Raw genomic sequence first — 25,434 nt, forward strand, 5'->3', positions numbered from 1 at the left:
TTTTTTTTAATTGACACAGGGTCTTGCTCTTTCACCTAGGCTGGAGTGCAGTGGCCCGATCACAGCTCAATGCAGCCTTGACCTCCTGGGCTTAAGTGATCCTCCCACCTCAGCCTCCCAGGTAGCCGGGAATACAGGTGTGTGCCAACAAACCTGGCTAATTTTTGTATATTTTGTAGAGACTGGGTTTTGCCATGTTGCTCAGGCTTGTCTCCAACTCCAGAGGGCTCAAGCATTCTGCCTGCTTTAGCATCCCAAAGTGATGAGATTATAGGTGTGAGCCACTGTGTCTGGCCAGGTATTTCTTTATAGCAATACAAGAACGGCCTAACACAGTGATGTTGAGTGTTTTTTCATGTGCTTGTTGGCTATTTGTCTGTCTTCTTTTGAGAAATGTCTACTAAAGTCTCTTGCCTATTTTTTAGTCGGGTTACTTTGTTGTCATTAAGTTCTTTACATATTCTGGATATTAACCCCTTGATAAATGTATAGTTTGTAAATATTTTCTTCCATTCTGTAGATTGTCTCTTCACTTTGTTAATTGTTTCCTTTGCTGTGCAAAAGCTTTTCAGTTTTATGTACTTTTGTGGTCCATTCAAAAATTCCTTGCTAAGCCCAGTGTTGTAAAGCATTTCCTGTATGTTTTCTTCTTGTAGTTTCATAGTTTCTGATTTTATATTTAAGCATTCAATCCATTTTGAGTAGATTTTTGTATATAGTGAGAGGTAGGGGTCCAGTCTCATTCTTCTGCATGTGGCTATTCAATTTTCTCAGCAGCATTTATTGAAGAGAGCTGTATGTGTTTGATATGGTTTGGATGTTTGTCCCTTCCAAATCTCATGTTGAAATGTGATTCCCAGTGTTGGAGATGGGACTTGTGGGAGGCGATTGGATCATGGGGGAAGATGGTTTGGCATCATCTCCTTGGTGTTAAGTGAGATCTGGTGGGTTTTCTTTCGCTGTCTCTTACAGGAAGGAGAAATCTGGCTTAAAATATTCTGGGAGCTCCCCCTTTTCTCTCTTGCTTATTCTCTCACCATGTGACATGCTGGAGTCCCTTTGCCTCTGCCATAATTGTAAGCTTCCTGAGACTCTCACATGAAGCAGATGCCAGCACCATGTTTTTGTACAGCCTGTATAACCATGAGCCCAAATAAATTCTCTTTTTTGAATTGCCCAGTCTCAGATATTTCCTTATAGCAATGCAAAAATGGACTAACAGTGTTCTTAGCACTTTTTTTTTTTGAAAATCAGATGGTTGCAGGTACATGAATTTATTTTAGGGCTCTATTCTGTTCCATTGTCTGTATACCTGTTTTTATATGAATACTATGCTGTTTTGATTACTATAGCCTTGTAGCATATTTTGAAGTCAGGTAGTGTGATGCCTCCAGCTTTTTTCTTTTTGCTTCATATTGCTTTGGCCTTTTGGGGACTTACATCATTCCATATGAATTTTAGGGTAGTTTTTTCCTATGTGAAGACTCTCATTGATATTTTTGTAGGGATTGCATTAAATCTGTAGATCACTTTGGGTAGTATGGCCATTTTAACAATATTCTTCCAATCCATGAACATGGGATAGCTTTTCATTTGTTTGTGTTTTCTTCAATTTCTTTCATCAATGATTTATAATTATTTATTTATTTATTTATTTACTTACTTACTTACTTATTTTGAGACAGAGTCTCACTCTGTTACCCAGGCTGGAGTGCAATGGCAGGATCTCAGCTCATTGCAACCTCTGCCACCCAGGTTCAGGTGATTCTCCTGCCTCACTCTCCCACGTAGCTGGGATTTCAGGCTTGCACCACCATGCCCAGCTAATATTGTATTTTTAGTAGAGATGGGGTTTCACCATGTTGTCCAGGCTGGTCTCGAACTACTGACCTCAGGCGATCTGCTTGCCTTGGCCTCCCAAAGCACTGGAATTACAGGCATGAGCCACCTCACCTGGCCAGTGTTTTATAGCTTTTAGTGTAGAGTCCTTTCGCCTCCTTGGTTAAGTTTATTCCTAAGTATCTTTTTTTTTTTTTAAATAGCAATTGTGAATGGAATTGTTTTTTGATTTTTTTTCAGGTGGTTTGCTATTAGCATATAGAAACACTACTGATTTTATTAAGTTGACTTTGTATCCTGTGACTTTACCGAATTCATTTTTTAGTTCTGTTTTTTAGTAGATTCCTTAGGGTTTTCTGTATGTAAGATCATGCCACCTGCAAACAGGGACAATATGAGGTCCTTCTGAAACTTTTTTTTCTCAACAATGTTTATGGGATGTATCCTTGTTGCTACTCCTAGCTCTACCTCAGGGTTTCTCAGTCTCAGTGCTATTGACATTTGGGGCCAGATAATTCTGTTGTGAGGGGCTTTCTTGTCCATTACAGGGTAATTGGCAATATCCATGGTCTCTATCCACTAGATGCCAGTAGTAATCCGTTGCTGTACTCTGAGTTGTGACAACCATAAGTATCTCCAGACATTGTGAAATGTCCTGTTGGTAGTGACATCACCCCTTCTCTCAGTGAGAATTGCAATTGTAGTTCATTCATTTTAACTTCTATATCATGTTTCATTATAAATATACCACAACCAATTTTTTAATTTTCTTGTTGATGGACATCTAGATTATTTCCAAAGTTTTAACTATTAGCAACACTATTGCAATGACCATTTTTGTTCTTCTTTCCTTGTGTACATGTGTGAGACTCTGTCTATGGTAGTATGCTTAGGAGAGAAAATGTTGAGTTTTAGTATATGCATTTTCAGCTATCAGAAGGCAGTCTCCATAATTGTACTAATTTACACTCTAACCAATGGAGCAAGAGAGATCCTGTTTCTCCACATTCTCACCAACACTTGGTATTGTCAGATTTTGAGATTTTTATCTACCTGGTGGAGGTGCATTATATTCATTGTGGTTTTAATTTGAATTTCCTTGATTACCACAAGGATCACAAATTATGCAGATAGAGTTGTATCCAAAAAAGAATTAAGGCTGGGCACGGTGGCTCACACCTGTAACCTCTACACTTTGGGAAGCTGAGGTGGGTGGATCACTTGAGGTCAGGAGTTCGAGACCAGCCTGGCCAACATGGTGAAACCCCATGTCTACTAAAAATACAAAAATTAGCCGGGCATGGTAGCATGTGCTTTTAGTCCCAGCTACTCAGGAGGCTGAGGCAGGAGAATCACTTGAACCTGGGAGGTGGAGGTTGCAGTGAGCTGAGATTGTGTCACTGCATTCCAGGCTGGGCAATAGAGTGAGACTCCATCTCAAGAAAACAAAACAAAACAAAACAAATCAAATTAAAAAATTAAATCTTACTGCACGATAATTTATTGAGAATACAGGAGCCTTTCCCAAATTATAAGTACTAATTATTTTAGGGAAATTTTAGAATGATGTTTGAGTTTCTGTGACCAGCTTTAGGAAGTATTTTTGACCAACAGAATGGGAAAAAATTTTTGCAATCTACCCATCTGACAAAGGGCTAATAACCAGAATCTACAAAGAACTTAAACAAATTTAGAATAAAAAAACAAACAACCCCATCAAAAAGTGGGCAAAAGATTTGAACAGACACTTCTCAAAAGAAAACAAACATACAGCCAATAAACGTGAAAAAAAGCTTATCATCACTGGTCATTAGAGAAATGCAAATCAAAACCACATTGAGATACCATCTCATGCCAGTTAGAATGGCAATCATTAAAAAATCAGGAGACAACGTATGCTAGAGAGGATGTGGAGAAATAGGAACTATTTTTTTACACTGTTGGTGGGAGTGTAAATTAGTTCAACCATTGTGGAAGACAGTGTGGCAATTCCTCAAGGATCTAGAAATAGAAATACCATTTGGCCCAGCAATCCCATTACTGGGTATATACCCAAAGGATTATAAAACATTCAATTATAAAGACACATACACATGTATGTTTATTGTGGCACTGTTTACAATAGCAAAGACTTGGGACCAACCCAGATGCCCATCAATGATAGACTGGATAAAGAAAATGTGGCACATATACACCAAGAAATACTATGCAGCCATAAAAAAGGATGCATTCATGTCCTTTGCAGTGACATAGATGAAGCTGGAAACCATAATTCTCAGTAAACTGACACAAGAACAGAAAGCCAAGCACCACATGTTCTCACTCATGAGTGGATGTTGAACAGTGAGAACACATGGACTCAGGGAGGGGAACATCACACACCGGGGCCTGTTGGGGGGTGGGAGGGCTAGGGGAGGGATAGCAACAGGTGGGGGATTGGGTAGAGATAACATTAGGAGAAATGCCTGATGTAGATGACAGGCATGGATGCAGCAAATCACCATGGTACGTGTATACCTGTGTAACAAACCTGCACGATTTGTACATGCACCCCAGAACTTAAAATATAATTTAAAAAAAAGTGGTTTTGAACAATCAGTCTTCATATGTGCCATGTTTTGTACTCAATTTCTGTAGTTTCTGTTTCCAAACCAGAGATGATCATCTAGTCATAATATTGTTCTTCCTCTTAGAAAATGATATTACTGACGGTGATTACCATCTGTGCTTAGGGAGTGGCTCAAAATACATTAATAACTTGAAATTATTTCTCTCAGTGTTGTTAGATGCTCTTGTTCTCAGAGTCACTCATCACTAATAGCTGCATGCCAAATTTGTCTCTTTGATACTGTGGTTTCCTGGAAGTCTACATTTTTTTCCGTACCATATGAAACTGTTTATGATCTTACTCTGTTTTCTGAGTCATTTTGCTAAATGCAATGGAATGTTACAAAAGATATTCCTGGTTTTGTACCTACCTTCAAGACATTTAAAATGAAAAAGATGGACATAACATATGTAACAAAGTCAATTAGAGTTGTGCGTACATGTAGTAGAGTAGTGAGAGTGAGATGGAATTCCTCAGATTTTGTGAGTACAGTCCAATTTAAGTAGAGTTTTGAAAAAAACAATGCAGGTGAATTATGAAAGCAGAAGGAAACGTATATTCAAAGTTGATATTACTTAAGATGTAGTGGGAAAAGTGGCTTTATTAATGTAATTTTTATTTGTGTTCACACATTGTGGACTCCTCAATACCTACTCCCTGGGTGAATTGTCCAGTGCCTCTCTGCCTAATTGGTCTCTATCAGTTCCTCAGTAAGCCTGAGAGATAGCCCAGTACTTTGGTCTGGAACATACCCCATAATAAAACTATATTTCAATCTTAAATTCTTAAACAGATAAACTAGCCTTCATCTACCAAAGGTGTTCTATTCTAAAAGTTTGTTGCCAATTCTGTTTGTTGAATTTGATGCTTTTCCCATAAAACAATGTGGTCAACTTTGGTGATCTTGCTAGATCAGCCCTCAAAAGCCCCATTTGACCCATAGCCAAGTGCTACAAGAAGAAGAAGGAAGAGTGTCCCTTTTTAGGCTCAGGATCATCCTTAGATAACATTTTGACAGGATCTGTTTGTTTTAGACATTCTTCTACTTCCATTTTTATTACCCTTGTATTGTTTCCCACTGACCCCTCCTGGGTCCCTAATACCTTCATGCTTGCCTTAGGTACTCCATCTTGGACTCTCCACCTGAACTCATCCTATTTGTCCTTTACTCCCAAATCTGCCTTTCCTGTCCAATCTGGGATTTTGTTCTCTTGTAGTAACATACCTTATGTAGATATTAAGAGATAAAATTCCAAGTATCAACCCCCTAATTATCAAAAAAGAGTTTATATTTTAAAAAGAAGATACACTGGATGTTAAGACAACTGACCTTCAAAAAGTCACTTCATGGGGGAAAAGAGATATTGAAGGAGCTATTCTAGATTAAATGAAATAAAAGAGACATAATAACCAAATGTCATATGTGAACCTTGTGAGAGTCTTGAATAGTTAAATTGGACTTCTTCAGACTAGAAAACTTATATACAAAAGGACACTATCAAGAGAATGGAGGCTTTGGGCAAAAGCAGCTGAAAGATGGTTTGGCTGCTCTGGTCAGATTCTTCCATCCCAGTGAGACTGGAAAATAGGGTCTGCAGGCAGGAACATAATAAAGCTGATTCACACTTCAGCTATGACAGGGAATATCCCTTCCATAGAGCATAGGCCAAGTAAATGACTTTGTAACTTTACTTCATCCTCCCCTTTTACTTAGAGTGTACTCTAAGTAGAGGGCATTTAAACTCATAACAACTCTGTAAGAGGGCCTTTTCAGCCCCTGTGCTCAGGCCCACTCCCACACTGTGGAGTGTACCTTCATTTCCAATAAATCCTTTCATTCCTTCCTTGCTTTGTGTGTTTCGTCCAGTTGTTTAAAATGCGAAGAACCTGGACACCCTCCACCGTTAACACCAGCCTTTCCCTGTGGCTGACCCTGAGGAGTTAGGAGTTTCTTCATAGCCCTTCTTCCTCTCTCTTCTCCCTCATCTTTAGACCCCTTTTCAGCATCTTCCCTGGGCATTGCTGTGAGTTTAGGCTGGCCAGTTTTAAGCAGGAGCAGTGGCCGAACAGTAGACCTGCTGGAAGAAGTGGAGTTGCAGATCTGAGACACAGCATTTTCATTAACCAAACTTCTTGAAGCCACATCTACAGTATCAGCTCAAGTGGAAGAGCTTGCCGTCAAATGTACGGAAAATGCACGTTTCCCAAAACATGACAGGACCTTTTGAAAGAAGGCTGTGATTCTTGGCAACCTGACAATTGATTTATATGCTTAGTTGTTTGATACTGACTGTGTAATAATTCATACTTCCTCATATGTGATCATTTCACATGTGCCACATATATAGGATAATTTCTAGCAGTTATCTATATCCTCAGAGTGAAATTTTACTTGGTTCTCTTGACTTTTGTAAAAGCAGAATACTGATGCTATTTTTGATGTTGAGCAGTACTTGTTTATTCTTACTTGCCGCCCTTCAAATTTTCTTATTTATGTATTTGTGTATTTATTTATTTATTTTTATTTTTTGAGACGGAGTGTCACTCTTGTTGTCCAGGCTGGAGTGCAATGGCATGATCTTGGCTCACTGCAACCTCTACCTCCTGGGTTCTAGCAATTATCCTGCCTCAGCCTCCCTAGTAGCTGGGATTACAGGCGCCTGCCACCACACCCAGCTAATTTTTTTTTGTATTTTTAGTAGAGATGGGGTTTCACTATGTTGGCCAGGTTGCTCTTGAACTCCTGACCTCAGGTGATCCACCTGCCTCAGCTTCCCAAAGTGCTGGGATTACAGGTGTGAGCCACCATGTCCGGCTGCCCTTCAAACTTTCATAGAATCCTTTATGAAATTTAATTTTATCAGTAGATAGTTAATATTAATTGTGCCACGGTGCTACCAGTAGCAAATTAGGTAGACCATTATTTGTTGTGCAACAAGATGCCAAGCATGGTAGAGTTTGAAGTTGAGCTTCATCTTATGGACCAAGGGAGGTAACTTTAAGGTTGCCAAAGGTAGTTCCAACTCCATTAAGCTAAGTTCTCTAGAGCAAATGGTTGTCTTATTTACTTCAATACTCCTGCACCTAAAACAGTGTCACACAGCACTCACTAAATGTTTATTGAATAAAAGAGGTGACTAACATAATAAAAAGGTATTTTTCTTCCTATATTTAGCATAAAGACTATAGTTGTGTCTCTAAAAAAATGTACGAATTGGGCCTTTGTTGACTTGAAGAAAAATGTTATCTTTTTCACAGAGATTTGAACTTTGATAATAGCTTTTAAAAATGTGATAAATATTTTTGTCCTCCTATGATTTTTTTTTAAAGTCTTTATTTCAGAAAATGAAAGACTGTCTAGAAAACAATTTTTTTTCCTATTACTATGATTACTGCTTTTACAGTTAAATTTTTTTGTTTTTGGTATTTTTATATGTTCGATTGATGTCTTCAAAGTGCCTTATCAGATTTATGGCTCTGTACTATGACTTTGGGAGCTTTACAAGTTATTTACATAATTCTAAGTTACTTTGCTTCCAATACATCAAATTTAAATAATGTGATTGTTTTTATATTATTTGACCTTAGTGACAATGTCCTATTTTGCTTGTTTTGTATCTTATGTTGCTTTTTGCTGGTTTGTGTTAATGTGTCAGTGATCAAGCCAACTAATTCTCTAGCATATGTAACTTCTGGATATCTTTGATATGACATCTTAATTTGTAGATATGGAGATGTGTATAGCATGATATTCTGAAGCTCCACAATGGTGCAATGAAAGGCCACGGACGGGCAAAGAGTAGTTTTGTTTAGCATATTAAGTCTAGTTAAATTTGAGCAAAGACTTGGAGACAAAGAAGTTAGCCAAGAAGTTATCTGGCAGAAGAAAGTCCCAAAGCAAGAGAATAGCTAAAACAAAGGCTTTGAGGTAGGAGTCATCCTTGCATAAGGAACAGTCAGGAGGCCAGTATGACTGGCACAGAGAGGGGTTTGGTGAGTGGTAGAAGAGGAGGCCAGGTAAATTTGTGGGGGACGGGCTTGACAAATCATGTTAGACCTTGTTGGCCATTATAAGGCTTTGGGGCATTTTTGGTTAGTTCTGAATTTCTACTTGCAAATGTTAAATGAGATTATTTATGGGAAACCTTAGTAATCAGGAAAGCACTCTATGAAGTCTAGTTACTTGTATTAAAGTATTGAAATTTTTATTTTTAGTTAGCGTAGCCAAAGAAACAACATTTTTTTTTTACTTCATCAAAGGTGATGAGAATTTTTTTTCTAAGCAAGAAGAATGTTTACCATACTTTATTACTAGCATATTCTAATTTTTTAAATATGATACTTGAGAAACTAGCATTTTTTAATTGGGGAGGTGGAGAAAGGTTGAGGAAAGATTATTTGCATGACTGAAATTAATGAGTTTATTGTTTCTAGCAGGAATGTAAAGAAGAAACAAAATGGATCCAAATATGAGTATGAATTCTGTTACCATTTCTGTTGAGGGTATGACTTGCAATTCCTGTGTTTGGACCATTGAGCAGCAGATTGGAAAAGTGAATGGTGTGCATCACATTAAAGTAAGTTACTTTTTGGAAACTGAAGTCAAATGCCATTGAAGAGAATTCTACTAGGAAATTACTTCTAACACTGAGATAGAAGCAGACACGCTGATACATTTGGGAACAAAAACCATTGTACTTATCTTGAAGCTAAATAAGTTTTCTTTGACCCATTAATTCCTCTTATAATATAAAGAAAAAAGATATATTTTCAATTTAAAAACACCTGAACATGGAATCTTGATATTGTGGTTGTATATTTATAGATTTATATTTTATAAGTATATGAGTATTTATATACTGTTTATTACTCTGAATCTCATACTAAGCTAAAATGCATGTTCTCAGATGATGAGTTGGGGTTTTCTTTTTCTTTTATAACATGGTGATTAATTTGCAATTAAAAATTGAAGGGAAAATGTCTAGAGAATTACTAGTATACTTTTGTTTTTATTTTTAATTTTTTTTCAGACAAGGTCTTGCTCTGTCACCCAGGCTGGAGTGCAGTGACAAAGTTACAGCTCACTGCAGCCTAGATTTCCCGGGCTCAAGCAATCATCCCATCTCAGCCTCCCAAGTACCTAGGACCACAGGCGTGCACCACCATGCCAGCTAATTTTTTAACTTATTTTTTGTAGAGATGGGGGGGTCTCACTATGTTGCCCAGGCTCCTTTCAAACTCCTGGACTCAAGCGATCCTCCCACCTGGGCCTCCCAGAGTGCTGGAATTATAGGTGTGAGCCACCATGCCCAGCCCAAATTACTAGTACACCTTATATGGTATACCTAAGGAAGACTCTATTATTATTATTATTTTTTCAGACTCTTGGGCTTTGAGTTGAAGACTCTATTGTTTAACATTCCTTGAGCATCAGCAGCATTCTAGATATACTGTGGTTAAAGATGTAGTTCAGATTATAAAAAAGCCTTCTGAAGACTGCATGAAGTACCTGTGTTTATCATAAGAAACTTCATGTGTATATAGCAGAGATTGGAAAATGATGGTCTGCAGGCCAAATCCAGTTTGTCAACTGCTTTCATATGGCTCATAAGCTAAGAATGCCTTTTATATTTTTACACGGTTGAAAAAATCAAAAGAATAATACTTGGGAACATATGAAAAGCATATGAAATTTAAATTTTTGTCTCTGTAAGTCAAGTTTTAGTAATGTAAAGTTTTATTAGAGCACAGCCACACTCATTCATTTATGTATTGTGTATGACCCTTTTTTTCACTACACAAACAGTTGAATAGTTGTGGCAGAGCCCATATGTGGTGTCCTCATTGGTAAGTGATATACTGCCAAATAATTTACCACAGTGGCATGACCATTTTATCTTCTCACCAGCAATGTTTGTGTTCCACTTTGAAATTGTTCCATTTTCTCCACATTCTCTGCAACACTTTGTATTGTCAGCCTTTTAAATTAAAGACATTCTAATGGTTATGTAATATTATGTCATTGGGTTTTTGTTTTCTTGTTATTGAATTTTGATTATATATCCTTAATATAAAGTCTTCTCTCAGATAGGTGTTTTACAAATACATTTTTCCAGTCTGTGGCTTGTTTTTTCAGTCTTTTAAAAGTTCTTTTGCAGAGCAGAAGTTTTTATTTTTGATGAATTCATTTATCCACTTTTTTCCTTTTATGCCTTATGCTTTTGGTATCATATCTAAGAAACCATGGCCTAACTCAAGGTCACAAAGATTTTTCTCCTGTGTCTTTTCTAAAACCTTTATAATTTTAGGTTTTACATTTAGGTCTATGAGCCATTTTGAATTAACTTGTATACATTGTTAGGTACCGGTTGAAGTTAATTTTTTTTCAGATATGGATGTCCATTTTTCCTAGCAGCATTTGTTAAAAAGTCTATTCTCACTCCATTGAATTGCCTTCGGACTTTTGCTGAAAATCAATTGACTATATATTTATATTGGTTTATTTCTCTCTGCCCTATTCTGTTCCATTGATCTATATGCCTGTCCTTTGGCCAATATCACACAGTTTTGATTATTGTAGCTTTATAGTAAGTATTAAAATCAGATACTGTGATTTCTTAACTCTTTCTTCTTTTTCAAAATTGTTTTGGCTATCCTAGTTGCTTTTCTTTTCCATATAAATTTTAGAATCAGTTTATAAGTTTCTACAAAAATATCTGCTGGGATTTTCATTGAGATTGTGTTGATTCTGCCGATCCATTTGGACAGAATTAACATCTTAACCATATTGAGTTTTCTAATCTATGCACATAGTATATCTCCATTTATGTAGGTATTCTCTGATTTCTTTTATCAGGGATCTGTAGTTTTCAGCATGCAGTTTCTGTATATATTTTGTTAGATTTATATTTAAGTATTTTTGTTTTTGAATGCTGTTATAAATGGTACTGTTTTAAAATTTTTAATTTCAGTTGTTCATTATGAGATTTTTGTATGTTTACTTTGTATCCTGGAATCTGGCTAAACTGACTTATCAAACCTGTTAGCTTTTTGGTAGATTTCTTGGGATTTTCTATGTAATTATGTCATCAAGGTATATAAATAGTTGTTGTTGTTTTTGTTGTTGAGATAGAGTCTTGCTCTGTGGCCCAGGCTGGAGTGCAGTGACACAGCGTTGGCTCACTGCAACCTCCACCTCCTGGGTTCAAGCAATTCTTGTGCCTCAGCCACCCAAGTAGCTGGAATTACAGGCGCACGCCACCACAGCTGGCTAAGTTTTGTATTTTTAGTAGAGGTGGGGTTTCACTGTGTTGGCAAGTCTGGTCTTGAACTCCTGGCCTCGAGTGATCTGTCCGCCTCGGCCTCTTAAAGTGCTAGGATTACAGGTTTGAGCTACTGCGCCTGGCCATATGGTTTTATTTCTTCCTTTGTAGTCTGTATATCTTTCATTTTTCCTTGTATTATTGAACCTTCATTACAATTTTGATTAGGAGTGGTGAGAGTGGACGATGGTGGGGGGAACATTCAGTCATTTACCATTAGCATTGTGTTAATTGTAGAATTTTTGTAGATGCTTTTTATCAGATTAATGAAGTTCTTTCTATTCCTAGTTTGCTGAGCATTTTTTTTTTAAACATCATGAATGGATGTTGAATTTTGTCAAGTGATTTTCCTGCATATAGAGATGATGGTATGATTTTCCCCCTTTAGTCTCTTAAGCTGGTGAATTACATTGATTGATTTTCAAATGTTGAACCAGCCACGCATTCCCAGGATAAGCCCCACTTGATCAAAGAAGACTTGCTTTTCATTAAAAATTTTTGGGTGGGCGCGGTGGCTCACACCTGTAATCCCAGCACTTTGGCAGGCCAAGGCAGGCAGATCATGAGGTCAGGAGTTAAAGACCAGCCGTCAATATGGTGAAACCCTGTCACTACTAAAAGTACAAAAAACAGCCAGGCGTGGTGGTGCATGCCCGTAGTCCCAGCTACTTGGGAGACTGAGACAGAAGAATCGCTTGGAACCCGGGAGGCAAAGGTTGCAGTGAGCCGAGATTACACCATTGCACTCTAGCCTGGGTGACAGAGCGAGACTCCATCTCAGAAAAAAAAAAATCAAGCATATACAAAGGTGGACAAACTAATAACAGTACAAGGATCCACCCTCTACCCATCACCCAGAAGAATCCTTGCTATTTAATTTGCATACCATTCTCATCAGTTGAATTTTATAATGTATTTTGCTGATGGTTCTAAGAGTTGGTCCAGGCCTTCCTGCTTGTTGTAATCTGTTAAGGTAGATGTCTCTGACTAGTGGATTGGAACTTCATAGTGTATCTCCACACCAGTTCCCATTTCTAAGCCTTTTGGCCACTCCCTGGCACCACCCCTGCCCACCCCTTTCTCTTGTCACTCTTCCCAATTCTCAGCACTAATTATAGTGGATATAATTTCAGTACTCTTTCCCATGCTTTATTCAGTTTGTTTTTGAACCTATTTTTTTCCCATCTTTCCAACTTGTATCTCAGGATCCAAAGAAATTAGCAATATCTCATGCCAAAACGTTGAGGATTCCTACTGCAGTGACAATAACATACAGAAGATTTTGCTTAAATATTATGCTTACTATTTTTTTTTTTGAGACAAGTCTCACTCTGTCGCTCAGACTGGAGTGCAGTGGTGCCATCTCTGCTCATTGCAACCTCAGCCTCCTGGGTTAAAGCAATTCTTGTGACTCAGCCTCCCAAGTAGCTGTGACTACAGGTGTACGTCACCATTCTAGGCTAATTTTTTGTATTTTTAGTAGAAACGGGGTTTCACCATGTTGGCCAGTCTGGCCTCAAACTCCGGACCTCACGTGATCCACCCACCTTGGCCTCCCACAGTGTTGGGATTACAGGCCTGAGCCGCCACACCTGGCCTGAATTGCTTACTCTTAAACATGTTTATTTTTGCTGCCAGGCCTTAATGAGTCAATATTGGATGTGTAATTTTAGCTGAGTTGTATTCTCATTTGTATAATATGCTTATCATTTTAATATGTTATTTTATCATGAAAACAACTTTTTTTTTTGAGATGCAGTTTCACTCTTGTTGCCCAGGCTGGAGTGCAATGGCGCGATCTTGGCTCACTGCAACCTCTGCCTCCCAGGTTCAAGTGATTCTCCTGCCTCAGCCTCCCGAGTAGCTGGGACTACAGGCATGTGCCACGGCACCTGGCTAATTTTGTATTTTTCGTAGAGATGGGGTTTCTCCATACTGGTCAGGCTGATCTTGAACTCCTGAGCTTAGGTGATCTGCCTGCCTCGGCCTGCCAAAGTGCTGGGATTACAGGTGTAAGCCACCGTGCCTGGCCTAAAACAACTTTATATTGGTAGTGATTCTATTTGCTGGAGGTTCTCTGTAAACTTGCTTTTATGCAATGTTCATTACAGTAATGGTAGAAATTTGATCAGCTTGCATCAATACCAGAATGGTTTTCCTATGACTAGTTGAGATGCACATGCAATACATTTTTTGACCTACCAGGAACAGATGTTAATATTATAATGAAAGCTTTGTCCAACTGGACATCAGACTTAGCACAAAATTCAAAATTAGGGATGTGATGGATTCTTTCTAATTATCAGGAACTCATTATATTTTTAAGTGTGTGGGTGAATATTTTGTGTATCTCCAGGTCAGATACTTGTGAGAACTCTACTTTTTAACTATTCTTGATCTAAAAATTAATTTTTACCTATTTATTTTTCAGAGATTTCAAAATGGTTTTGGCTCTTTAGTGAAATACAGGATTTATACTTTATCTCTGCAGTATTCTTACATAAAATTCTGACTTCTCATAAGATCTTGAGTAGATTGGTTTCAGTTTGCCTTGTTTTTATTACCGTAAATTGGCTAATTAGCCCATCATTATTCTCTATGAAGTTTGATACATTTCCTTAATTCAGGAGACCTATGAAGTGTGGTGCTAATATGTGGACAATTCTTCTCTTCCTAATCTGAAAGTGTAGGTGATTTTTTCCATGTCTAAGTTTTATATTCATCTTGGCCAGAGAGGACAAAGTAAACTTTGGATCCATATTACTATTTGTATGGGGGAAAAATCAGTGTTTCTCATTTGTTCACTGTACACTCTGATTAGCTAAGTCTATGTTGATAACTGTGGCTAGAAAATATTTATTTACATAGTACATATTCCTTCTCCTAAGTTATCTGTACTGTTGACATCCATGTGAATACTTAAATATGAACTTTCCATTTTCACATGCTCCAAAAATAGAGGTTTTTTTTTTTTTTTGTATTCACCATCTACCTTGGCATAACTCCAGTCTTAGAGGCTCCCACATTGCTTCTTCCTGGCAACATCCCTGAATAGGGATACAGTTGCCTTTAAAGATCTTTGGGGATAGAGCCAAGTTGGAAAAGCTGAGCGATGACAGGTATATTATTTTATATATTTATCTTCAAAATATTCAAATTAAATAAAAACATTTTCCCCTAATCATAACTATGCAAAAATTAGATGCATATTTTGCAGTTTGTTGATTAGGAAAGAGAATAGTAAAAGTAGCTCTTCAACATTCAGTGCTAAAGCTTTAAAAATGAGTTGCTTAATATCAATGAGTAATAGGTATGACACATGCATTTGATTTATCCTCAAATGAAACTAATTAAACCTCCTCCACTTGATCTAAGGTGGGGCTGGTGTTGAGGGCCAGAACAGAAGCTGAACCTTACTAATTAACTAATTATATAGTAGTGTCTGTGTTAATTCCAGTAAAGCTGTTTTAACCATTTGGAAACTAGTTCATGTAATTTTTTGCCAAACGACTGAGGTACTTATTATCCACTGACAGCTAAAGTATTTTCCAAAACCCTCAACTCTCTGTCTAGCAAACTATTGTAGGTGAATATTTGTCTCTGCCAACATATCCACACGTAACTATAAAACCAGATTCTGCTTTGATGTTTGCGAGCACATTCTTGCTTCCCAAAACAGCCTATTTGTACCACACTCATATATAAGATGGCTATTTCCACTGCATCTTCCCAAAGTTCACTACTGCTTAATAAGGTCTGTTTAAGGTCAAACAAATGCAATTGGATTTTGATTACATTGAAAATGAAGAATAGCAGCAATATAATATGAAAGCACTTTGTGTTGTCAACAGTGATTTACACAAATCGCAGTGACAGATACTCAAGACTACTTTCCAGGGCACATTCATAATTTGATTGCCAAAAATAAAAGAAAACACACTTGTTCTGTCTTTTTCAGCTCTGCCTCTCCTCTTTCAGTCAAAAGCCCTTTTAGTAGTAACCTTTATTCCTTTTTTCTTCTTTTAAAAAATATTTTACTAAGGGTAAATGTCTTTTAGGCCCAGAGACAGATTTTCTGTGAAGTTAATGAAGCTTAAGTTTCAGAGCTCGTCATTTGCATTAACCTTCTTCTAAGACTCTAGAAGCAGTATTAGCAATGTGTTCACATAGTCATGTTTTTGTACAATTTGAAAAAGTAAAAAAATTTAAGCACAGCCCTTCAAGACTATTGTCCATTTCTTTTTCAACTCTTCTTCTGTTAGACCTCCCCTTTGAGTTGGTGTGATATTGGAGTGGCCATGAGTATTTTGGGGATGTGACTAAGGGGAGGTTGAGTTGGGGGTATGTTTAGTTCGGGGTTAGTAGGCTATTTGGCTATAGGTGGTTCTTTATCACGTCTGTGTTTAGTGGAGTTTTTGCTAAGAATTCTGATATAAGGGATGGCTTCTTGGAACACCCCTACCCCTCATGTTGCCAACTCACTCAGCATCATGACATGAAGGTGTGGGGCTCAGTGTTAAACTGGTAAATGAATGTTACCAGTTCAAAGAATATGTAAGATTAGTCACTTCACAAGAAAAGTTGAAATGCCCTGAACTATTATAGCTCATATATGAAAGAAACTCAATAGTTTTCTCAAATTTGACAGCAGCTCTAAAAATTTACCAATGCCTCGTTGTTATGTTGAAAGGTACCTTTCTAAACTACCATTAATTAAAAATTTTTTTATCTAGAGGAAAGACTGAACTATTTTTATTTTCTTTATATACAAGTGATTTTATAAAGTTGTCAAATGAAGCACTAAAAAATATATAGTCAAAAACATAGGAAAAGAAAGTATCAGAGAGCTATATCAGACATTATTAATAGAAATGTTATTCTTACAGATTTTTATGATATTTGTTAGCTTTAAAAATTTATGACTTGTGATTTTTTTTTTAATTTTATTTTTGAGATGGAGTCTTGCTCTGTCACCCAGACTGGAGTGCAATGACATGATCTCAGCTCACTACAACCTTCGCCTCCTGGGTTCAAGCAATTCTCCTGTCTCAGCCTCCTGAGTAGCTGGGATTACAGGTGCCTGCCACCATGCCCGGCTAATTTTTGTATTTTTAGTAGAGATGGAGTTTCACCATGTTGACCAGGCTAGCCTCAAACTCCTGACCTCAGATGATCTGCCTGCCTCAGCCTCCCAAAGTGCTAGGATTATAGGTGTGAGCCACTGTGCCCAGCCATATAACTTAAGATTTTGTTATGCACTCAGAATATTTTCTTTTGTACAAAATTTTATTGTTTATAGTTTTGTATTCTTATTTTTAAAGAAGGCCCTTCAAATTGTTTAATTTTGGGACACCACAAAGTGTGGATTCACCTCTTTCTAGACATCATATAGAAAACTGTCTTTGCCCAAACATAATTTATAGTCAAAAGGTAGCTCGACATGATCATACATAAATATTGATTACTTTTTAAAGAATGTTAAAGCTTAAAATTTCTGCAAATAATTAATGGGAACTAGGCTTAATACATGGATGACAGAATAATCTGGACAACAAACCCCTATGACATAAGTTTACCTATATATCACAAACCTGCACATGAACCTCTGAAGTTAAAATAAAAGTTAAAAAAGAGTGCACACAAAAATAATATTTCTGGATTATAACTTCTAGGATTATAATTAAGACTCAGGTGCAGTTAATTTAGAAAGCAGATTTGGGGAGAAGAGTGTTTCAACTAAGGAGCTCTTGCTAGTGTTTGGAATGAAGGAATATTAATTGTGATACTAAATTATATAAAGTTGCTTTGTTGAAAAATGCAACAGCAGAACAGATTAGAGCTTTAATTAACATAATTCAAAGAGAGTGAATAGTCAGGAAATCTGTAATTTTGGAATAAATAGAATATGATTATTTGCCTCTGCAGCTTTAGTATTTAAATACATTCTGGGAATTATGTCCTAAGTTATACGATAAAATAAATGTAATTTTCTTGTTTGTCTTGCTAGTGCTAAGACCGTAGACTTTAAAGGGATTAACCTGAAGTTTAATTTAATTACCCTTGTGGTCTGTTCAAGAGAAAAGTAAAATAGGCAGATAATGTGAAGATCTTTCCCTGGGGTTGTTTGGCCTTTTTGAAAGTGGAAATGTAAAAACAAATTTAATTAGATACAAGTACTGAATGATTCCAAAGGTTAATGCCTTATTAACAAATTAGTTTGTCCCTGAAACTTACAATGCTAACTTTTTGAGTGCTTTTCCCCTTTAATTAGGTAAAGGCTATAGTCCATTCTTTTTTTTTTTGAGACAGTCTCACTTTGTCACCCAGGCTGGAGTGCAGTGGCAGTGGCACGATCTCTGCTCACTGCAACCTCTGCCTCCTGGGTTCAAGCGATTCTTCTGCCTCAGCCTCCCAAGTAGCTGGGACTACAGGTAGATGCTACCACGTCTGGCTAATTTTTGTATTTTTAGAAGAGACAGTGTTTCACCATGTTGGCTAGGATGGTCTCCATCTCTTAACCTCATGATCTGCCTGTGTCGGCCTCCTAAAGTGCTGGGATTACAGGTGTGAGCCACCTCACCCCGCCTCTTAATATAGACCACATCAATAGAAAATGACTACATCAATAGAAAAATGACCACATCAATGCTAGCAGTTACTAAATTCCTCCATTGGATCAATAAATACATTCCTCACTCCGCTTAAAATTAATTGGTGTTTTTATTATTGAAAAAGTAACACATTTGCAGAGTGAAATTCCTTTCCCAAGGGAGACCAGTTGTCCTATATATATATATGTATTCTTCCAGAAAGACTATTAATATAAAACTTTTTTGGCCGGGCATGGTGGCTCACGCCTGTAATCCAAGCACTTTGGAGGCCAAGGCGGGTGATCACTTGAGGTTGGGAGTTCAAGACCAGCCTGACCAACATGGTGAAACCTCGTCTTTATTAAAAAAAAACAAAAAAAAAAAACTTTTTTTTTTTTTAATTTTTTTTTTTTTGGGAGACAGAGTCTCACTCTTGTCCAGGCTGGAGTGCGTGGACTCACTGCAACCTGCACTTCCCAGGTTCAAGCAATTCTCCTGCCTCAGCCTCCTGAGTAGCTGGGATTACAGGCACCCGCCACCATACCTGGCTAAGTTTTGTACTTTTAGTAGAGACAGGTTTTGCCATGTTGGCCAGGCTGGTCTTGAACACCTGACCTCAGCTGATTTGCCTGCCTCAGCCTCCCAAAGTGCTAGGATAACAGGCGTGAGCCACTGCACCCAGCCAAAACTATTTACATGTACATAAGTATATTTACTTGATGTGCGTGTATCCCTTTTTTCTGAAAAATGGAAGCATACTATCTACATCATTCTGCACCTTGCTTTTTTTAAAAATTAGCAAATATGCCTTAGATATTCTTCCACATCAATATATAGATACCCATCTAATATTTTTCTTTCTATATGGGACTCTTTTTGGCTTCTTAACTTTTTCTATGGCAAATGACAGTGCACTGGACATTTTGTTTATCAAACTGGTACTCTGTCACCAATACTATATTAGAGTAGCATAGGCATTTTTATTATTATAAAGTAGTAGGTAATAATCATTTATCCATGGAGATGTAGAATCAGCTTCAAAGAGGCTTAAGTTTCTGATTTAGTTGAAATCTATTCTGAGGATCAAAGGAAGGTCAAATCCAAGACAAAAAATTTAGCAGTGAAGGAATGGTGTGAAGAGGAACTTTTACTATTTCTTTTGTGTATTTTTATATTTAAATTTTTATAATGAACAATCATGCATTTGTTGTATAATTTTTGAAGCAAAGTGAAAATACATTAAAAATGGCCAGGTATAGTAGTTCATGCTGTAATCCCAGTACTTTGGGAGGACGAGGTGGGAGGATTGCTTGAGACTAGGAGTCGAAGAACAGCTTGGGCAAATTAGCAAGTCTCTGTCTTTTAGAGAGAGAGAGGGAGAAGAGAGAGAGAGAATGAATATATTAGAAATGAAAATTATGACAGAGTACTCAGTTTAAAGATAGTTTAGTTCATGAAAAGCAATGCTACAACTTAATAAAAACTATCAGAATCTCTGCATCTTTTTTATCTTAAAATATTTGATTTTTGAATTTTTAGATTTATTTTGGACTATTATTTAGTTTCTAAGAATTGTCTTTTTCTAGTTTGTAACCTCATTTAATAGTTTTAAAGTGGTAACTTTTATTTAGCTTAGTCAAATAGGATAAATGTTCATGGAGCTTGATGGCTTCCTCTTATGATACTTTAATTATCAGTATTCTATATTGAAGCATCAAATAGTGTTACCCTATTAATGTAAACATATTATTTTTTTCAACAAACTGTAATGGAATTTGTATTGAGATTATATGTATTACAAATGAGAATCCTTTTGTGTATTATAAATAGTTTTTAGTTGATTCAAAAATATGGGTGGTGAATCAAACATATTAGAAATTCAGGATAATTGATTAATCATGTCACTTTTCTGACTTCAGTCTCCAAATCTGTAAAAGAACAGAATTCCTTTCAAGCTGTGAAAAATTTATCACCTTTATGTTGAGTTGCTATATGAAAATGTAAGAAAGTAAACTTTAAACTATCTGAAGACTCCCACGCTGAGCAGCATGCGTACCTGAATTTATTATGATCATATATAAATTGATTCCTGGGGGATAAAAAGGAATTTCAATGTGCTAAAACTTTAGCTAAGTTATTTTCCCATAGTGACTTTTAAAAGTGTGGAAATATTAGAACGTCCTGATTGTCAGTTCTGCTAAAAACTCAAATATGTTTTAAAATCATTTCAAATTTAAAGTAGCATGGAAGAATATGTAAAATGTGAGGGGAAAAAAACAGTTAAAATTTCATCCAAACACTAGAAATATTATATACTTTCAGATTATTTATAAGCCACACATTGCTCAAATCATAGACATAGAATTTTAGTTTTCCAAGGAAACTGTAGATCATCCAGCCTAATCATTTATAGATGGAAAGAGTGTAGACTTTGGAGTTACATACACCTGCATTTGAATGCTAGCTCTTTCATTTTCTTGTTGAGTTTCTTGGGCAATTTATTCAATTTCCTGGCCTTCATAAACGAACCTGGGTCACCTTTGTCTTAGTCTGTTCAGGAAGCTATAAGAAAATACCATAAAGTGGGTGGCTTATAAACAACAGAAATGTATTTCTCGCAATTCTGGAAGCTGGGAATTGCTTGACCAAAATCAAAGTGCTGGCAAATTTGGTGTCTGGTGAGGATTGACTTCATGGTTCATAGATGGCACCTTCTCCTTGTGTCCTCACATGGTGGAAGGGACAGGGCAGCTCTCTGGGACCTCTTTTATAAGGGCACAAATCCCACTCTTGAGGGCTCTATCTTCATTACCTAATCACCTCTCAAAGGCCCTTGGCCAATATTATCACCTTGGGAATTAGGACTTCAACATATGAATTTTTGAGGGACACTTTCAGATTATAGCGCCTTTCCTTATCAAATAAGAAAGAATATAAAAGAAAAAAGATGTGCCGATGACAGCCTGGTAGTAGCATAGTTTTTTGAGCTTTTATAGAAAGAACTAAAAAGATTATTTTATCTAGTCTCTCATGAAACAAGCCTTCAGAGGTATGGTGACTTGTTTAAGGTTCTAGCTTTCATATTGCCTAAGAATAGAAGATACAGTCTTTGTGGGTTTATGCAAATTATACAGAAATCATATGCAAATTCAGACGTATACTGCGCCTGAATTTCATGTTTGACATTTCAAGAGACACAGAACACCACAAAGATTAAAATAATGGATCTTTACAATCCCTGTGACAGCACTCTCTACACCACCATTTATACTATGAAGGCCACAGAGTACATTTAGTTTCCTTTTTTCTCTCCCACTATTGCCTTCATCAAAATACAGTGAATAGTCCTCCACCTTGAGTCTTTCCTATGAACTATATTCATAATTTGCAGGCTCTTATATTTATTTTCAGAGGAACTATTTTTTTTTCTTTTTGGACGGAGTCTGGCTGTCTTGCCTAGGCTGGAATGCAGTGGCATGACCTCAGCTCACTACAACCTCCGCCTCCTGGGTTCAAGCGATTCTTGTGCCCCACCCTCTTGAGTAGCTGGGATTACAGGCACCCACCACCATGCCCGGATAATTTTTATATTTTTAGTAGAGACGGGGTTTTACCATGTTGGCCAGGCTGGTTTCAAACTCCTGGCCTCAAGTGATCTACCCACCTCGGCATGACAAAGTACTGGGATTACAGGCATGAGCCACCGCCCTGGCCCAAAGGAACTATTGATATAATGGAAAAATAGTTCCTCTGAAGATAAAAATAACAGCATTGGCTCCTAATAAAACATTCTGAAAAAAAGAAGCTGTTGAAATATTGGAATAATGTGGGGAGTAGGAAGGTGGGGTAGGGCGGGGAAGGGAGGTTATTTTTGGAGCAGGGGTCGGGATTAGGGGACATATGAAAGGAGAGCAGCAAAGATCCAGAATCAGACTGCTGTCAGCACTTTCCATCTCTATGGAGTCTGCCTGGTTTTGCTCACCATTGTATCTCTAGCAGCTAGCATAGTGCCCGGCACATGATGGGCATTCAGTAAATGTTTGTTGAATAGATAAGTACCTTTTTTTTTTTTTTTTTTTGAGACGAAGTCTTGCTTTGCCACCCAGCCTGGAATGCTGTGGCACGATCTCTGCTCACTGCAACCTTCGACTCCCGGGTTCCAGTGCTTCTCCTGCCTCAGCCTCCCGAGTAGCTGGGATTATAGACGTGCGACACCACGCCCAGCTAATTTTTGTGTTTTTGGTAGAGACGGGGTTTTGCCATGTTGGCCAAGCTGGCCTCAAGCTCTGACCTCAAGTGATCCGCCCACCTCAGCCTCCCAAAGTGCTGGGATTACAGGCGTGAGCCACTGCACCCAGCTGATAAGTACCATTTTTACTTCCTGCCCAAAGATTTAGCACTCAGAGCTGTACTGTGATAATTATTGTCTGAATTTCCTCTTAAAAGAAAAAAAGATGTTATTAAATTTTGTTTGCTTTTGAGACCTTAGGTTCGAAAAGTCGTTTTGCTATCCATCATTCAGAGGAAAAATTGAGTTCTGTTACCCCAAAGAGGGATGTTTTTGTCTGTGCTAAGTGTGTTTGGTCACCTTTTTTTTTTTTTTAAGACAGCGTTTCACCATGTTGGTCAGGCTGGTCTCAAGCATCTGACCTCAGGTGATCCACCTGCCTCAGCCTCCCAAAGTGCTGGGATTACAGGCGTGAGCCACTGCGCCCAGCCTGGTTGGTCACCTTCTAAAACAGAAATAGAATTTACTAAAGAAAGAAGTGTTTTCTCATCTGCAGCGTGCAAGTAACATTGGGTACTTTGACTTCTCTTTTGTATAGTATTTTATGCATAGTTTTCTTATGCCTTTTATAAATAAAAGTTAGGCTAAAGCAGTTAGAAAGTATAGTAAACCATCCAGTGACAAAGTGATTTTTTTTTTTTTGAGACAGTGTCATATTCCGTTACCTAGACTGGAATGCAGTGGCACAATTTTGGCTAACTGCAGCCTCAACCTTCGGGCTCAGGCAATCCTCCCACCTCAGCCCCCTGAGTAGCTGGGACTACAGGAGTGTGCCACCATGCCTGGGTAATTGTTGTATTTTTTTGTAGAGACAGGATTTCACCATGTTACCCAGACTGGTCTGGAATTGCTGAGCTCAAGTGATCTGCCCAACCACCTCAGCCTCCTAAAGTGCTAGGATTACAGGTGTGGGCCACCCAGCCTGACAAAGTGATTTTTACTTTTAAAATGAGAACAATTTCTGACGGTTATGTTGGTAAATTGATGTTTTTGGTGTGGGGGAGGGGAGGGTTGCAAGGAACCCCTGCAGGGGATTGTTTAAGGTGTACCAGATATGATGTATTTAATGGGCAAGAATCCTTTACATTGGTACTTTATCAGAAAAAGTATAGTAGTACCTAGAGTAATATCACCCAAGAATGGTCTGTGATGATGGAAATACTGTGTATCTGCCCTGTGTGATATGTCTAACTACATTGGCCAGTGAACACTTGAAATGTGGCTAGTGCAGCCGAAAAGCTAAATTTTTAATCTTATTTAATAGTTTTTTTTTTTAAATAATCATCCAGTAAAATTGACTTTTTTGACTATATAGTTTTATGAACTTTTTTTTAGTTTTGTGAATGTTAACACATGTATAGATTTAACAGCACCACAACCAGGACATGGCACAGTCCTGCTATCCCAAAAAACTCCCTCTTGCTGCCATTTCCCCTACCTCTTACCCCTGGAAACCACTGCTCTGTTCTTCATCTTCCCCTTCAGTTGGAAAGTTTAAATTATTTAAAGAGTTATTTTCTTAATCATAAAATCACCTCAGGGGAGTGACATTAAAGTTTAAAAGAGGCCCTCTTTAAAAACACAAGGACACAAAAGTCTTCATCTGATGGTGGCTACTGTTACATTGCATCTCTTTCAAAAGTGTATGTCTCAACTCCATGTGGTTTCACTATTCTGCGTTTTTTTTTTTTCATGGAAAATGTTATATAGTATAATTCAAAACCAAATATAAATTATTTCTCCACTTCTGTTTTGGATCATTTATGCTATAGTGGTCTCTTCCATCCCTAAGAACAAACTAGCCAACTAGAATTATCAGAGTCTTAGAAACTTTCCATGCCACGGGTATATTTAATATTTTCACCCAAAGACATAGTCATCAATTATCAAGCTAAAGGAAGAAATAAAAATGTGTTCATTAAAATAAGTGAAAGATATAACTAACTATTGTACTAACTATTATAGACAATTTAAAGAGAGACTTTCTACTCTGAATTACTTTTAATTATATTTTTGAGTTTTTATTTTGTGGAACAAAGCTTTTCACTGGAAATTAGTACACCCATATTTAACTGGTTTTTGAATATTAATATCCTACTGCTATCTCAAAATCAATAGGTCCAGTGCTAAATTAATCATCTCCACTTTCCCTCCACTTTAACCTCTTAATTTCCTCCTCTTTTTCTGATATCAGTTAATGGCACCACCATCTATCTATCCACTGGCCCAAGCCAGATACCTTTAAGTTACCCTAGTCACCTCCTTTACTCTACATGTCTTGTTAGGAGGTCCTACCCTTCTAAATATATCTTGGAGCTGCCTCTTTTCTCTTTGCCCCCAATATTAATGCCTTAATTCAGACCCTCTATTGTATTACTGTTACAATTGCAGTAGCCTCCTAGCTGATAGCCCTTCCTCCTATATCACTCCACCCTACTCCACTATCATATTCCACACTGCCTCCAAAATGATCCTTCTCTAAAATGAAAATTTAATCTGCTGAACTTTTTTATGGCTTTCTATTACCTATAGGATAAATTATAAACCATTATTGGTGTATAGAACCCCATAATAGGACAGTTGCCTAATTCTCAAGCCTCTTATCTTTCTCTGTTTTTTGCTTCCATTTGTCTGGAATTCCCTGCCTCATATATCCTTGCTGATTCCTGTTTGTCCTTTAACACTCAGGTACTATCTCTTCTAAGAAGACCTTTCTGACCCATATTCCCAAGGATGAATGGGTATCCCTTTTCTGTATTCTCTGTCCTATTGTTCCTGTGACATGTG

General features: G+C 37.4%; 1 protein-coding gene and 1 pseudogene across 2 annotated transcripts in view; both read left to right on the plus strand.

Annotated features, from left to right (window-relative positions):
- Positions 1-5,290: 5,290 nt before the first annotated feature.
- Positions 5,291-25,434, plus strand: part of ATP7A (ATPase copper transporting alpha) — an 81,965-nt gene continuing 61,821 nt past the window's right edge. For both annotated transcript variants that reach the window (XM_017518819.2, XM_017518820.2), the window contains exons 1-3: positions 5,291-5,301; positions 7,451-7,460; positions 8,885-9,024. In XM_017518819.2, the coding sequence (XP_017374308.1) occupies positions 8,905-9,024 (120 nt within the window). In that variant the 5' untranslated portion in view covers positions 5,291-5,301; positions 7,451-7,460; positions 8,885-8,904. The remainder of the gene's footprint in view (positions 5,302-7,450; positions 7,461-8,884; positions 9,025-25,434) is intronic.
- Positions 5,984-6,945, plus strand: LOC108296343 (annotated as a pseudogene).

This window comes from Cebus imitator, unplaced genomic scaffold (assembly GCF_001604975.1).
Source record: "Cebus imitator isolate Cc_AM_T3 unplaced genomic scaffold, Cebus_imitator-1.0 Scaffold705, whole genome shotgun sequence".
Classification (NCBI taxonomy): domain Eukaryota; kingdom Metazoa; phylum Chordata; class Mammalia; order Primates; family Cebidae; genus Cebus; species Cebus imitator.